This window comes from Salvelinus sp. IW2-2015, linkage group LG17 (assembly GCF_002910315.2).
Source record: "Salvelinus sp. IW2-2015 linkage group LG17, ASM291031v2, whole genome shotgun sequence".
Classification (NCBI taxonomy): domain Eukaryota; kingdom Metazoa; phylum Chordata; class Actinopteri; order Salmoniformes; family Salmonidae; genus Salvelinus; species Salvelinus sp. IW2-2015.
The window spans coordinates 21714453-21728939 of NC_036857.1; the positions used below are offsets into that span (position 1 = coordinate 21714453).

A 14487-nucleotide genomic window follows, 5' to 3' on the forward strand; every position below is an offset into this window, starting at 1 on the left:
GGAAACCGGTACAAAAGTATCTATATCTACAGTAAAATGAGTCCTATATCGACAACCTGAAAGGCCGCTCAGCAAGAAAGAAGCCACTGCTCCAAAACCGCCATTAAAAACGCCAGACTACGGTTTGCAACTGCACATGGGGACAAAGATCGTACTTTTTGGAGAAATGTCCTCTGGTCTGATGAAACAAAAATAGAACCGTTTGGCCATAATGACCATTGTTATGTTTGGAGGAAAAGGGGGAGGCTTGCAAGCCGAAGAACACCATCCTAACCGTGAAGCACAGGGGTGGCAGCATCATGTTGTGGGGGTGCTTTGCTGCAGTAGGCACTGGTGCACTTCACAAAATAGATGGCATCATGGAGGAAAATTGTGGATATATTGAAGCAACATCTCAAGACATCAATCAGGAAGTTAAAACTTGGTCGCAAATGGGTCTTCCAAATGGACAATGACCCCAAGCATACTTCCAATGTTGTGGCAAAATGGCTTAAGGACAACAAAGTCAAGGTATTGGAGTGGCCATCACAAAGCCCTGACCTCAATCCTATAGAAAATTTGTGGGCAGAACTGGAAAAGCATGTGTGAGCAAGGAGGCCTACAAACCTGACTCAGTTAAACCAGCTCTGTCAGGAGGAATGGGCCAAAATCCAACTTATTGTGGGAAGCTTGTGAAAGGCTACCCGAAACGTTTGACCCAAGTTAAACAATTTAAAGGCAATGCTACCAAATACTAATTGAGTTTATGTAAACTTCTGACCCAGTGGGAATGTGATGAAAGAAATAAAAGCTGAAATACATCATTCTCTACTATTATTCTGACATTTCACATTCTTAAAATAAAGTGGTGATCCTAACTGACCTAAGACAGAATTTTTACTGGGATTAAATGTCAGGAATTGTGAAAAACTGAGTTTAAATGTATTTGGCTAAGGTGTATGTAAACTTCTGACTTCAACTGTATGTATATATGGTAATACTAATATATTCAGAATGATGCCCTTAACTTGCCATGTTTACTGCAATAGCATTGCACATGTAGCCTCTTTTCAAAAAGGGAAAAAAACAGCACAAGTCATTTATTTAGCATTTATTTAGCAAATGCCACTCATCTGATGATCAATGGTAGCCTACAGGTAACATTACAAAAAAATACCAAGTAATATTTACACATGTGCAGAAGCACAACTTGTTTCCGCCTCACCAGATAAATTCTGTCAGCAGGGGTCTCACATTCCATGTAGTGTATGGACTGAGAATAGAAAGGTAACTTCATCCAAACGTAGCAGGCAAGGAGCCCACAGTTGTGTACCCTGCTGAGTGTGAAGCCCTGTGGTCAGTCGTCATCGTCATCACTGGGGGGCTTTTTATTGGCTGCGTTGGCCCTGAGTACAGCTCCAGGACTGGGGTACGGCCGCTGCTGGAACAGAGGCCCTGCTGCCGTGGTGTCTGCCCCCGTCTTCGCCTCATTACGCTTGGGCAAGCCAGTGGACCAATTGCCCCTGTGTGGAGAAAATTACATTTTAGATACATGCAGAAGAGCTGTTACGGTGACCGTGTTACGAGTCATGACGGCAGTTAAATTTCCACGTAGCTGGGCTTCTTCAACACTGCACTCTGAATGCCATTGCTCATTAGTAGCCTACCAAACTTACTAATGGTCGGGTACTCAGAGCTCCATTGTCCTTCTAATCACTGACATCACTGAAAATGCAATCAAATCAAACTCTTAATGAGAGCCCTGGCATTCAGAGTGAGCGGCGAAAGCCAGCTCCTAATAGCTGGTTGATGCATGGCATGAAATAAATGTCTCTAAAGCCCATGTTTCGCAATATTTCTATATGCTATGCAATTGCGTGAGAACTGAGTTAATGGCCTCTTAAAAAGAGGATCCCATAGGCTTTTTTATTTAACCCTTATTTTAGCAGGTAAGTTGACTGAGAACACGTTCTCATTGACAGCAACGACCTGGGAAATAGTTTCAGGGGAGAGGAGGGGGGATGAATGAGCCAATTGAAAGCTGGGGATGATTAGGTGGCCATGATGGTACAGTATGAAGACCAGATTGAGAATTTAGCCAGGACACTGGGGTTAACACCCCTATTCTTACGATAAGTGGCATGGGATCTATAGTGACCACAGAGTCAGAACACCCTTTTAATGTCCCATCCGAAAGAAGGCACCCTACACAGGGCAATGTCCCTAATCACTGCCATGGGGAATTGGGATATATTTTTTAGACCAGAGGAAAGAGTGCCTCCTACTGGCCCTCCAACACCACTAGGCTTACTATATTTCCACTTTCCTAATATTAAGCACATTGCTTCGCTCCCGAGTCTAAGGCACTGCATCTCAGTGCTAGAGGCGTCACTACAGACCTGGTTAGATTCCAGGCCGTATCACAACCAGCCGTGATCGTGAGTCCCATAGGGCGGTGCACAATTGGCCCATCGTTGTTAGGGTTTGGCCGGTCTAGGCCGTCATTGTAAATAAGAATTTGTTCTTAACGGACTAGCCTAGTTAAATAAATAAAAAAACAACCGGAGAAGCCTGCCTGGCTGGCATGAAAATGAACCGCAGGAGAAGCGTCCTCCATTCGCTATTCTGCTGCATACAAACAGACTTGAAATCTTTAATAAATGGATCACTAGTCACTTTAATAATGTTTATGTATCTTGCATTACTCATCCCATATGTATATTCTATATTTTATACCATCTATTGCATCTTGCCTATTCCACTCGGTAGTTGCTCATCAACATATTATATGCATATATTCTTATTCCATCCCTTTACTTATTGTGTATTAGGTAGTTATTGTGGAATTGTTAGATTACTTGTTAGATATTACTGCACTGTCGGAACTAGAAGCACAAGCATTTCGCTACACTCGCATTAACATCTGCTAACCATGTGTATGTGACCAATAAAATGTTATTGGTCACATAAGGGTCCATGATAATGACCCATTCTAAATCATAACTAATTTCAAACATATATTATTTAGTATATATATAAGGACAATATTAAAATGAGAATAGTCTGATAGGTGAGAATATCCTCACTTTCCCAGCATGAGCAGTCTAAGGCAAGAAACAGCACATGCATTTTTGTAGCTAGCCTAGGCATACATGTTTTGAAAAGGTTTGTATCACAACTAAAGTGGCCAAATAACTAAGCGTACCCTATAGACCTAGGACCCCTGAACAGGGTTGGAAAGCCCATAGCCTACAGAGCCTAGTGAGACGTGTTCTTATAAGCCAAGTCATTACACAATCGCGTGTAAAATTGTTTTGACTGGCCACTATTTAAAAGAGGATCCAAGCTTTCTCATGCTGCTATATTTATTGCTCAATTCTTAAAATTAAGCACATGAATCCTCTTTACAACAGGTGTAGCCTACCTGGCATATTAAAAACATAACTGCGGGAAGCGCTTCCTCCATTCAAATACAGGCTATGGATGACACGTTTTTTTGTAGGCCATTCTAAATAAAAAAATATTCCACATACAGTGCATTCGGAAAGTATTCAGACCCCTTTCATTTTTCCACATTTTGTTACGTTACAGCCTTATTCTAAAATGGATACAATTACTTTCCCCCCCCCTCAATCTACACACAATACCCCATAATGACAAAGCAAAAACTTGTTTTTAGATATTTTTGCAAATGTAATGAAAAACAAACCTTATTTACATAGGTATTCAGACCCTTTGCTATGAGACTTGAAATTGAGCTCAGGTGCATCCTGTTTCCATTGATCATCCTTGAGATGTTTCTACAATTTGATTGGAGTCCACCTGTGGTAAATTCAATTGATTTGAGAGGATTTGGAAAGGCACACACCTGTCTATATAAGGTCCTACAGTTGACAGTGCATGTCAGAGCAAAAAAAGGTCTAAGAAATTGTCTGTAGAGCGCCGAGACTGGATTGTGTCGAGGCACAGATCTGGGGAAGGGTACCAAAACATTTCTGCAGCATTGAAGGTCCCCAAGAACACAGTGGCCTCCATTCTTAAATGGAAGAAGTTTGGAACCACCAAAACTCTTTCTAGACCTAGCCGCCTGACCAAACTGAGCAATCAGGGTAGAAGGGCCTTGGTCAGGGAAATGACCAAGAACCAGATGGTCACTCAGACAGAGCTCCAGTTCCTCTGTGGAGATGGGTGGCCCTTCCAGAAGGACAACCATGTCTGCAGCATTCCACCAATCAGGCCTTTAAAGTAGAGTGGCCAGATGGAAGCCACTCCTCAGTCAAAGGCACATGACAGCCCACTTGGCGTTTGGGAGAAACTCCCGAAATACAGGTGTGCCAAGCTTGTAGTGTCATACCCAAGAAGACTTGAGGCTGTAATCGCTGCCGACGGTGCTTCCACAAAGTACTGAGTAAAGGGTCTGAATACTTATGTAAATGTGATTTCAGTTAGTTTTTTATACATTTGCAAAAATGTATTTTTTGCTTTATCATTATGGGGTATTGTGTGTAGATTGAGATAAAAGCAACAATTGAATCGATTTTAGAATAAGGCTGTAACGTAACAAAATGTGGAAAAAGTCAAGGGGTCTGAATACTTTGCTAATGCACTGTATATATTTGTGCCCATCTCAGTGAATGAATCCATTGGAGGCCTAAACCAAAAACCCATTTATTCTTGATTCAAAAATGTGGTCGGAGGCTCCATATGGAGGTTGTGAAGCAATTGTGAGTCTCCAGAGGCCAAATAGAGCTCTGTAGCGCATCGCCATGCGCCTACCTAATATTGTAACAATACAGAGGGCACTGTATAGCGCCGCATTGACATGATTGGTTGATGGTAGGTGGGAGCAGTACATCCTGTATAAACACAAACTCACTTCCTTGACAACATTTCTGCACTGCCCCGTGAAGCGCAAGAAGTATGAATGCCCTGACTCGTTGAGGCCATATCACTGTAAATGCTGCATGGCCGATGTAGATGTCAGATTGACCTCAGTTGCACAACTCTCTCCAGAATGCACTCTCTCCCACCAATTTGTGCACATTCATTGTTTGATAACTTAAATCGTGTGAATTGTTTTCGTTTGATTGTTAGTGTATATCAATTCCCCATTACATATATCACCAGTAGTACTTTTACAGTTACTTCCTATAAAATAAGACATGAGGGGGTGTGGTATATGGCCAATAGACCACGGCTAAGGGCTGGTCTTACGCACAACGCAATACGGAGTACCTGGATATAGCACTTATTTGTAAAGTGTATTTGTCTATATATAGACACATCCTATGTGTTTTAATAAAATCAACTAAATGCATTGAGCTTGTCTGATGCTTTAAGCTTACGGTTTGATGCCTCAAGAGGGCGCCAGAGAGCTAGATAGATCTTGATAACCAGAAGTAAAAAAAAAAACGTTAAAAAAACTGACCCAACTATTCTCCTCCCGCTCCTGCTGACATTCGCAGATTCTGCCATTATTCTCCTGAAGTTGCCGGTAATAGTCTGTACGAGGAGTCGGAAACCTTTCTCATGTGGAATTCCAATATATGTGCGCAGTCCCTCGGAAAGCGTTTGGGAAAAATATCCTTTCTATTTTATTTAGCGATGTTCAATTGTATTGTTCTTACTATAAAATAATGCCACCGGAAGTATAAGCAATCTTGCCTGCTAAATGAACTAGTGTAGCCCACAGCCATATGGCATAGCCAGATCAAGGCAAAACATAAGGATGACTCAGAATATGCTATTCTACCAAAATAGGCTACATCTTCTTTATATAATATTTATTTAGAACTGCCTAAAATAAATAATGGGTTTATTGTGATGGTGTAGGCTATATTAAATGGATTGACAACACTTTTTAAAATGTAGATGTTCCAAAGGTCCGGATCAGTGGCTTGTAGGCTATGCTAAATGTGTTTACGTTCATTAACGGCCAATACCGTGAGACGGGCAGTTATTTGCATGACAGTTACTGGTTGACATAATTTGATGACCACCACAGCCCTACATACAGGGCAGGAGAAAAAGAGTGCCAGGGATTTCTGACAATGGACATAAGCTTATGATGCAAGGAAAGGTAGCAATGAATGATTGGGTCAGTGGCCTTACTTGGGAGCATCAGAATAAGCACTGGGATCCATTGGGTCCATCTCCTCATCCTTCCTCCCTGCAAAATACAGTTTACAGAAACCTGTTAGCAAGTGTACATAAGCCATTCGATTTGGGTATGGTTGCAATATTTGTTTTGAGCAAGAGATACAATGTTATGAATCTTTACCTCGTTTGTTCTTGCTGTAGGGGGCAAAGTCTTCTCTCCTCTGCATCCGCCTGTCTCTTTCCCTCCCATCATTCCTCCCTCTTTCCCTCTCTATTTCTGGTTCCCGATCTTTTTCCCTCTCTCGCTCCCTCTCTCTGTCTGGCTTCTCAACTTGTCTCTCTCCTCTGTCCTCCCCAACCTCTGCTGTAAAATAGAATATTTGAGTTAGTATGATCAATCAAATGTATTTATAAAGCCCTTTTTTTTTTATTTTTTTTTTTAGATCAGCCGATGTCACAAAGTGCTATACAGAAACCCATCCTAAAACCCCAAACGGCAAGCAATGCAGATGTAGAAGCACGGTGGCTAGGTACAACTCCCTAGAAAAGAAAAAACCTAGAGAGGAACCAGGCTCTGAGGGGTGGCCAGTCCTCTTCTGGCTGTGCTGGGTGGAGATTCTAACAGTACATGGCCAAGATGTTCAAACATTCATAGATGACCAGCAGGGTCAAATAATAATAATAATCACAGTGGTTGTAGAGGGTGCAACAGGTCAGCAACTCAGGATAAATATCAGTTGGCTTTTCATAGCCGAGCATTCAGAGTTAGAGACAGCAGCTACAGTAGAGAGAAAGAGAGTCAAAAACAGCAGGTCCGGGACAAGGTAGCACATCCGGTGAACAGGTTAGGGTTCCATAGCCGTAGGCAGAACAGTTGAAACTGGAGCAGCAGCAAGACCAAGATTGTCAGAATCAAATCCATCCTAAATACTGAGTCTGAATACATGAAACAGTATCTGCTCTATTGGGTGGTCAAGCTAGGACTCTTCTTACCCCTTGACTTCTTGGCAGCTTTGGTTATCACAGATGTGGGGTCAGTTGGGGACAGCCAGGCAACTAGGTCAGATTCCACATTCCAGTAGTATGGCAGACCACTAAGGATACAAAATACATGGAATTTTAGAGTCAGTCCACAACCAAAAACAAATCACTCCATAACAGCTGCTGTCCACTAGCCATACCCAATAGGTGTTGTGCAATCTACGTGTTTAGTGGAGAATCTGAAAAAGAGTGCTTACCAAATAGGGTCAAATACTTTGTACCAGTTGGGAGGTAAATTCTCACGGGCAGTGGCCTCATAATCTACATTGTTGTCATCATAGTCCTCAGCAATAATCTCCTCATCCGCATCTAGAGACAGGAAGTGAAATGTTTTAGCTAGCTAGCATTTTTGCAGTGAGTAAAAATTATTTATTTGTTGTTGTAGCCATACCTTGATCTGAGTGCTTAAGAATCCCTCTTTTGGCTAGGCGAGCCAGTAACGCCGGGGGCAGAGGCATCCTACGGGAGAAAATGAACGATTAACGTTATAGCCCGTTGAGTCGATGGCCCCAAACTAGCTAACTAGCCATAAATACTATTTTCTAACGTGTAGCTAGCTAAATTACCTCACGCGCGTCTGACCGTCGGTGGCTAGCTAACTAACGTTTGCAGTCAATCAAAATGAGCCGTATAGGGAAAACGTTAATGTAATCAAATGTTACCCGTTTATAATTAATTACCTGCATCCAAATGTGTCCTTACTTTAGTTCAGATGTGGAGCGAAATCTACCCAGCAGCCAGTCACACAGCCCACGCGCACAATGATTGCGTCATTAGTTGGGGGGGGGGGAGTCGGTTGCCGCGTTCAAAATAGCTGGGAATTCGGAAACATATGAGGTCAAATCATGACGTCAGTGGTCTTCAGGTCGGAAAGTCGAAGCTTTAGAAAGAGGCCCGAGTTCCTGAGTTAGAATTCCGAGTTGAATGACCGTTCAAATTCATGTTAACCAATTGGAGCTAGTTTTTTTTCTTCTTCGAGTTCCCAGTTGTTTTGAACGCCCTGAAGTTGGAATTCCGATTTTTCCCAGTTTCCCGTTCTTTCGATCGTGGCATTAGTCTTAGAAATATGTCGTCATAGCACGGACAGCAACAACAAACATGGAGGAATATGCCCGTGAACCTTGGTAAAGTACATTTCAAACAGACAGTTAAGTAGACAGTTGTCAATGTTGGTGCTATCTCTCTTTAGCCAACATACTTTTCTGCTTCACCATAATGGTTGTTATGCCTTTTATGCCCGAGTCATTACGCAAATGATGGTTGAATTAACTAACTAGCAGACTAAACTCCACTCCATCCATGGTGAAGGAAGTTTTTGACGAAGTAAGTTCCTTCACCATGGAATGGAGCTTAGTCTGCTAGCAGTAAGTTATCGTTAGCTAGCTTGCTAAACAAGTTGCGTAACATAGCTAACGTTACAACTAGCCGGGCATAGCTAGCTCGCTAGACATTGTCTAAGGATGTGGAAGATTTAGGTCTGAACTAGTAAATGATGTGACAAAACTGGTGCTTACACTGGTTCTTGCTTTAAACTCGCCATTATAAATTATCTTTATAAAAGGTTTGTTAATGGTTTATAATTCGTATCCAAGCTAATATTACTATTAACTAGTATTAGGTAGATAGTTATAGTATTGTAAAGACCTTGATAGATCATACATGAAAGAATGTCCACAACAGAGGATCGCGCTTTCAAATTGAACGTTTTATTAACCAGAACTCACACAGGCTACTGTTTGCCCTCTGCTGTTCCACCAACCACAAGGATGCCTGGCACTGAAACATTCCAGGCATTCCTTTGATTGGCAGACAGCAAGGGGACTGGTATGCTGGATCCGCCAAACCCAGATCAAACTGATAAACGTGCCCTGATAACCACACATCAGAACACAGGCACATAACTGTCCAATCGGGTTCGCTACAGTATATTAGGTAAACCGTTTATATACCAGTAATAGGCCTACATATTTATGCATAGATAGGCAAGTGGTTTCTCGTTAATATCTGTATTGTTATTTATTTACCCATGGCCTTTACACACACTTCTCAGTCCCTGGAGAATAGTAGATGACTGTGGTGGTGCGTTCACCATGGGAGCCATCGGCGGAGGGGTGTTCCAGTCAGTCAAGGGCTTTCGGAATGCTCCTGTGGTGAGTTTGAAAGACTCTCTCTTAGCTTATGAAATATATTTTAAGATCAATATAAGAACAGTGATCAAAAAAGAAATGTCTCCGTCTCTGCACAGGGCTTTCGGCACAGACTAAAAGGTAGCGCCAATGCTGTGAGATTAAGAGCTCCACAGATCGGCGGTAAGGGTCAATGTCTTTACAGTAGTTCTCTCTTGTACTGCACAAAGTACAAACACCATTCATCATCACGAATGCCGGCCGTCCCATCGTCAGTCAGCTGGTTATGATGGTTATTTTATTTTCATGATGGTCTTTATCCATAACCGTCGTTTACACGTTATACAGTAATTGTGCCAGTCCTATATATCACTACGGGTGTTCCTGCAGGTAGCTTTGCTGTGTGGGGTGGACTCTTCTCTACAATCGACTGTGGTCTGGTCCGTATTCGAGGGAAAGAGGACCCCTGGAACTCTATAACTAGTGGGGCGATGACTGGGGCAGTCCTGGCTGCACGCAGTGAGTGTTGAGACAAACATTAATTTGACAATACATTTATTCTACATGTAACAGATTTAGTATATTTCATTTTTTTTTCAAGACCCTCTAATCTGAGGCCATCCCCACCCCCTGCCTGACCATCTTGCCCCACCAACCCAACCAAGTCAGATTAGCTCAAGGTCTTGACTGTTGGCTTTGTGCTCTCCTCAGGTGGGCCTTTGGCTATGGTGGGGTCAGCCATGATGGGGGGCATCCTGTTGGCCTTGATCGAGGGCTTTGGGATCCTTCTGACCAGATACACCGCACAGCAGTTTCAGAACCGTAAGTATTGTTTAGAGACAGCCCTGGAACTGTTGTAGAAGCCTGATTTGACTGAACTCTGTATGCAGTCAAACCAAGCAGTGCAGTCAGGTCAGTCAAACGTTTGGACACACCTACTTATTCCAGGGTTTTTCTTTATTTTTGCTATTTTCTACATAGTAGAATAATAGTGAAATAACACATATAGAATCATGTAGTAACCAAAAAAGTGTTAAACAAATCAAAATACACTGCTCAAAAAAATAAAGGGAACACTTAAACAACACAATGTAACTCCAAGTCAATCACACTTCTGTGAAATCAAACTGTCCACTTAGGAAGCAACACTGATTGACAATACATTTCACATGCTGTTGTGCAAATGGAATAGACAAAAGGTGGAAATTATAGGCAATTAGCCAGACACCCCCAATAAAGGAGTGATTCTGCAGGTGGTGACCACAGACCAGTTCTCAGTTCCTATGCTTCCTGGCTGATGTTTTGGTCACTTTTGAATGCTGGCGGTGCTCTCACTCTAGTGGTAGCATGAGACGGAGTCTACAACCCACACAAGTGGCTCAGGTAGTGCAGCTCATCCAGGATGGCACATCAATGCGAGGTGTGGCAAGAAGGTTTGCTGTGTCTGTCAGCGTAGTGTCCAGAGCTTGGAGGCGCTACCAGGAGACAGGCCAGTACATCAGGAGACTGGAGGAGGCCGTAGGAGGGCAACAACCCAGCAGCAGGACACGCTACCTCGCCTTTGAGCAGGAGGAGCACTGCCAGAGCCCTGCAAAATGACTCCCAGCAGGCCACAAATGTGCATGTGTCAGCATATGGTCTCACAAGGGCTCTGAGGATCTCATCTCGGTACCTAATGGCAGTCAGGCTACCTCTGGCGAGCACATGGAGGGCTGTGCGGCCCCACAAAGAAATGCCACCCCACACCATGACTGACCCACCGCCAAACCGGTCATGCTGGAGGATGGTGCAGGCAGCAGAACGTTCTCCACGGTGTCTCCAGACTCTGTCACGTCTTCACATCTATGTGCTCAGTGTGAACCTGCTCTCATCTGTGAAGAGCACAGGGCGCAGTGGCGAATTTGCTAATCTTGGTGTTCTCTGGCAAATGCCAAACGTCCTGCACGGTGTTTGGCTGTAAGCACAACCCCCCCTGTGGACGTCGGGCCCTCAACCACCCTCATGGAGTCTGTTTCTGACCGTTTGGAGCAGACACATGCACATTTTGTGGCTCTGGAGGTCATTTTGCAGGGCTCTGGCAGTGCTCCTCCTGCTCAAAGGCGGAGGTAGCGGTCCTGCTGCTGGTTGTTGGCCTCCTACGGCCTCCTCCACGTCTCCTGATGTACTGGCCTGTCTCCTGGTAGCGCCTCCATGCTCTGGACACTACGCTGACAGACACAGCAAACCTTCTTGCCACAGCTCGCATTGATGTGCCATCCTGGATGAGCTGCACTACCTGAGCCACTTGTGTGGTTGTAGACTCCGTCTCATGCTACCACTAGAGTGAGAGCACCGCCAGCATTCAAAAGTGACCAAAACATCAGCCAGGAAGCATAGGAACTGAGAACTGGTCTGTGGTCACCACCTGCAGAATCACTCCTTTATTGGGGGTGTCTGGCTAATTGCCTATAATTTCCACCTTTTGTCTATTCCATTTGCACAACAGCATGTGAATTGTATTGTCAATCAGTGTTGCTGTCCTAAGTGGACAGTTTGATTTCACAGAAGTGTGATTGACTTGGAGTTACATTGTGTTGTTTAAGTGTTCCCTTTATTTTTTTGAGCAGTGTATATTTTATATTTGAGATTATTTAAAGTAGTCACCCTTTGTCTTGATGACAGCTTTGCGCACTCTTGGCATTCTCTCAACCAGCTTCATAGGGTAGTCACCTGGAATGCATTTCAATTAACAGGTGTTCCTTGTTAAAAGTTAATTGGTGGAATTTCTTTGAGCCAATCAGTTGGGGTGGTTTACAGAAGATAGTCCTATTTGGTAAAAGACCAAGTCCATATTATGGCAAGAACAGCTTACATAAGCAAAGAGAAATGGCAGTCCATCGTTACTTTAAGACATGAAGGTCAGTCAATACAGAACATTTCAAGAACTTTACAAGTTTCTTAAGTGCAGTTGCAAAAACCATCAAGCGCTATGATGAAACTGGCTCTCATGAGGACCGCCACAGGAAAGGAAGACCCAGAGTCACCTCTGGGGCAGAGGATAAGTTCATTAGAGTTAACTGCACCTCAGATTGCAGCCCAAATAAATGCTTCACAGAGTTCAAGTAACAGACCCATCTCAACATCAACTGTTCAGAGGAGACTGCATGAATCAGGCCTTCATGGTCGAATTGCTGCAAAGAAACCACTACTAAAGGACACCAATAAAAATAAGAGAATTGCTTGGGACAAAAAACACGAGCAATGGACATTAGACCGGTGTAAATCTGTCCTTTGGTCTGATGAGTCCAAATTTGCGATTTTTGGTTCCAACCGCTGTGTCTTTGTGAGACGCAGAGTAGGTGAACGGATGATCTCTGCATGTGTGGTTCCCACCATGAAGCATGCAGGAGGTGGTGTGATGGTGTGGGGGTGCTTTTCTGGTGACACTCACTGATTTATTTAGAATTCAAGGCACACTTAACCAGCATTGCTACACAGCATTCTGCAGCGATACACCATCCCATCTGGTTTGAGCTTAGTGGGACTATCACTTGTTTTTTAACAGGACAATGACCCAACACACCTCCAGGCTGTGTAAGGGCTATTTGACCAAGAAGGAGAGTGATGGAGTGCTGCATCAGATGACCTGGCTTCCACAATCATCCGACCTCAAGCCAATTGAGATGGTTTGGAATGAGTTGGACTGCAGAGTGAAGGAAAAGCAGCCAACAAGTGCTTAGCATATGTGGGAACTCCTTCAAGACTGTTGGAAAAGCATTCCCCATGAAGCTGGTTGAGAGAATGCCAAGAGCGTGCAAAGCTGTCATCAAGGCAAAGGGTGGCTACTTTGAAGAATCTCAAATATTAAATATATTTTGTTTAACACTTTTTTGCTTACTACATGACTCCATATGTGTTATTTCATAGTTTGGATGTCTTCACTATTATTCTACAATGTAGAAAATAGTAAAAATAAAGAAAAACCCTTGAATGAGTAGGTGTTCCCAAACTTTTGACTGGTACTGTACATTTTGATGGGAATTGAATGAATGTCACAACCCTAGTTGTATTCATCTGAAAACCCCCACACAGCAGTAACTACCACAGTAGAAATATGGTTCTTTCTCCTATCCAGCGAGTCCCTTTGTGGATGACCCCAGCCAGCTTCCTCCTAAGGATGCCAGCCAACAGCAGACTGGGTCCCAGTAGGTTCCATGGAGCTGCTGGGCCTAGCTACAGCCCTGCGTACTGTGACAATCTCAGACTAGAGAGGAGAGGGGTGCTCTGAAACCTGACCTCACTGGTGTAAGCAACCTCACCCTGAACCAGCCTCCATCCTCCCAATGGTCATAAGAACGTAGATGCACTTTATTATTATTGTTATTCCTCAGGGGTAGATTACAGGTTATTTGAGTTATTTATTTATGAATATGTTTGTGTATACCGGTTCACCAGTGTTCCTTCTGACTGGTCCTGAATTATACCCACATTTATCAGATTAATTTATGCACAAAACCAGCATTTTGTGGTGACTAAGACTTTTTGTGCTGTATAACCGCAGTTACAGAAATAGAATGGGTAGCTAAACATGAATAGGCATTAATACAGGTATGTGTGAGTATGTAATGACAGTATTTAGGATTAGATGTTAGTGTCAGGGGTGACAAAATCAATGCTGTTCAAAACGGATGTAATTTGATTTTGCTTGTAAAATGTAATGCACTGAGGGAGGAGAACTGCACTATCATTCCATTTCCTCTCCTTATGGCAGCTTTCATAACCGTGAGGCTTATAACGGTAGGGATTCAGGGTCACATCACAAACACACTTATCTTTTGATTCCATTTGCAAACTCAGAAGGCTGGAATGGAATGCCGTGTCCATATACATTCACAGCTCATGTGTTCTGCTCCGCTGTTTTTTGTTCTGCTGTTTACCTCGCTCCCTTTATTGCTGCTATGCCATGCATTCCCACACATTTCCAAAGCCTAAGCACTATAAGGTCTATCCACTTTGTTGAACCAGAGCACTTTCCTACTCCATCTCTTTATTTGTTATTATGGTAATAAAACTTGAGATGGAGATGGTTTTTGACACAATTAGATATTATTTTGTCATTCAAAACATGTGACATGTAATGTATAGAATGCTGTACCATATTTGTTGATTTTAATTTATTTGTGATGCAGAAAAATAAGTGTTAGCAGTGTAATTGACTGGAAAAAATAATAAAATTTTTGATTCTGTATGGCTTATTATCCAT

General features: G+C 43.0%; 2 protein-coding genes across 5 annotated transcripts; one reads left to right on the plus strand and one right to left on the minus strand.

Moving 5' to 3' along the window:
- Positions 1–1075: 1075 nt before the first annotated feature.
- On the minus strand, positions 1076–7914 carry pqbp1 (polyglutamine binding protein 1). Of its 2 annotated transcripts, none has more exons than XM_024005376.1 (7): positions 7822–7914; positions 7511–7578; positions 7317–7428; positions 7072–7172; positions 6260–6442; positions 6091–6148; positions 1076–1502 (listed from the first exon to the last, which is right to left on the minus strand). In XM_024005376.1, the coding sequence occupies exons 2-7, from the start codon at positions 7575–7577 to the stop codon at positions 1337–1339; spliced, it is 687 nt and encodes a 228-aa protein (XP_023861144.1). In that variant the 5' UTR covers position 7578; positions 7822–7914; the 3' UTR covers positions 1076–1336. The 2 variants fall into 2 exon arrangements, with proteins under 2 accessions (XP_023861144.1, XP_023861143.1); XM_024005375.2 differs by having other exon boundaries at positions 7800–7907.
- Positions 7915–7961: 47 nt separating this feature from the next.
- Positions 7962–14470, plus strand: LOC111976515 (mitochondrial import inner membrane translocase subunit Tim17-B). 3 transcript variants are annotated; one of them, XM_070447953.1, is made up of 6 exons: positions 7962–8243; positions 9170–9269; positions 9365–9428; positions 9636–9764; positions 9957–10067; positions 12790–13353. In XM_070447953.1, exons 1-6 carry the CDS (start codon positions 8218–8220, stop codon positions 12795–12797), a joined length of 438 nt encoding a protein of 145 aa, XP_070304054.1. In that variant the 5' UTR covers positions 7962–8217; the 3' UTR covers positions 12798–13353. The 3 variants fall into 3 exon arrangements, with proteins under 3 accessions (XP_070304054.1, XP_023861146.1, XP_023861147.1); XM_024005378.2 differs by lacking the exon at positions 12790–13353 and adding an exon at positions 13360–14470 and having other exon boundaries at positions 7970–8243; XM_024005379.3 differs by lacking the exon at positions 12790–13353 and adding an exon at positions 13360–14470 and having other exon boundaries at positions 7972–8266.
- The last annotated feature ends 17 nt before the right edge of the window (positions 14471–14487 follow it).

What these genes read in the sequence shown, in the direction of transcription:
- pqbp1 (XM_024005376.1), bottom strand. Translation starts at nt 7,577, where the DNA reads ATGCCTCTGCCCCCGGCGTTACTGGCTCGCCTAGCCAAAAGAGGGATT. An exon ending in AAAGTATTTGACCCTATTTG is followed by an intron (nt 7,173 to 7,316) that starts GTAAGCACTCTT and finishes TTGTATCCTTAG; the next exon opens with TGGTCTGCCATACTACTGGA. An exon ending in CTACAGCAAGAACAAACGAG is followed by an intron (nt 6,149 to 6,259) that starts GTAAAGATTCAT and finishes TGTATTTTGCAG; the next exon opens with GGAGGAAGGATGAGGAGATG.
- LOC111976515 (XM_024005378.2), top strand. Translation starts at nt 8,218, where the DNA reads ATGGAGGAATATGCCCGTGAACCTTG. An exon ending in GAATATGCCCGTGAACCTTG is followed by an intron (nt 8,244 to 9,169) that starts GTAAAGTACATT and finishes CACACTTCTCAG; the next exon opens with TCCCTGGAGAATAGTAGATG. An exon ending in GGCAGTCCTGGCTGCACGCA is followed by an intron (nt 9,765 to 9,956) that starts GTGAGTGTTGAG and finishes TGCTCTCCTCAG; the next exon opens with GTGGGCCTTTGGCTATGGTG.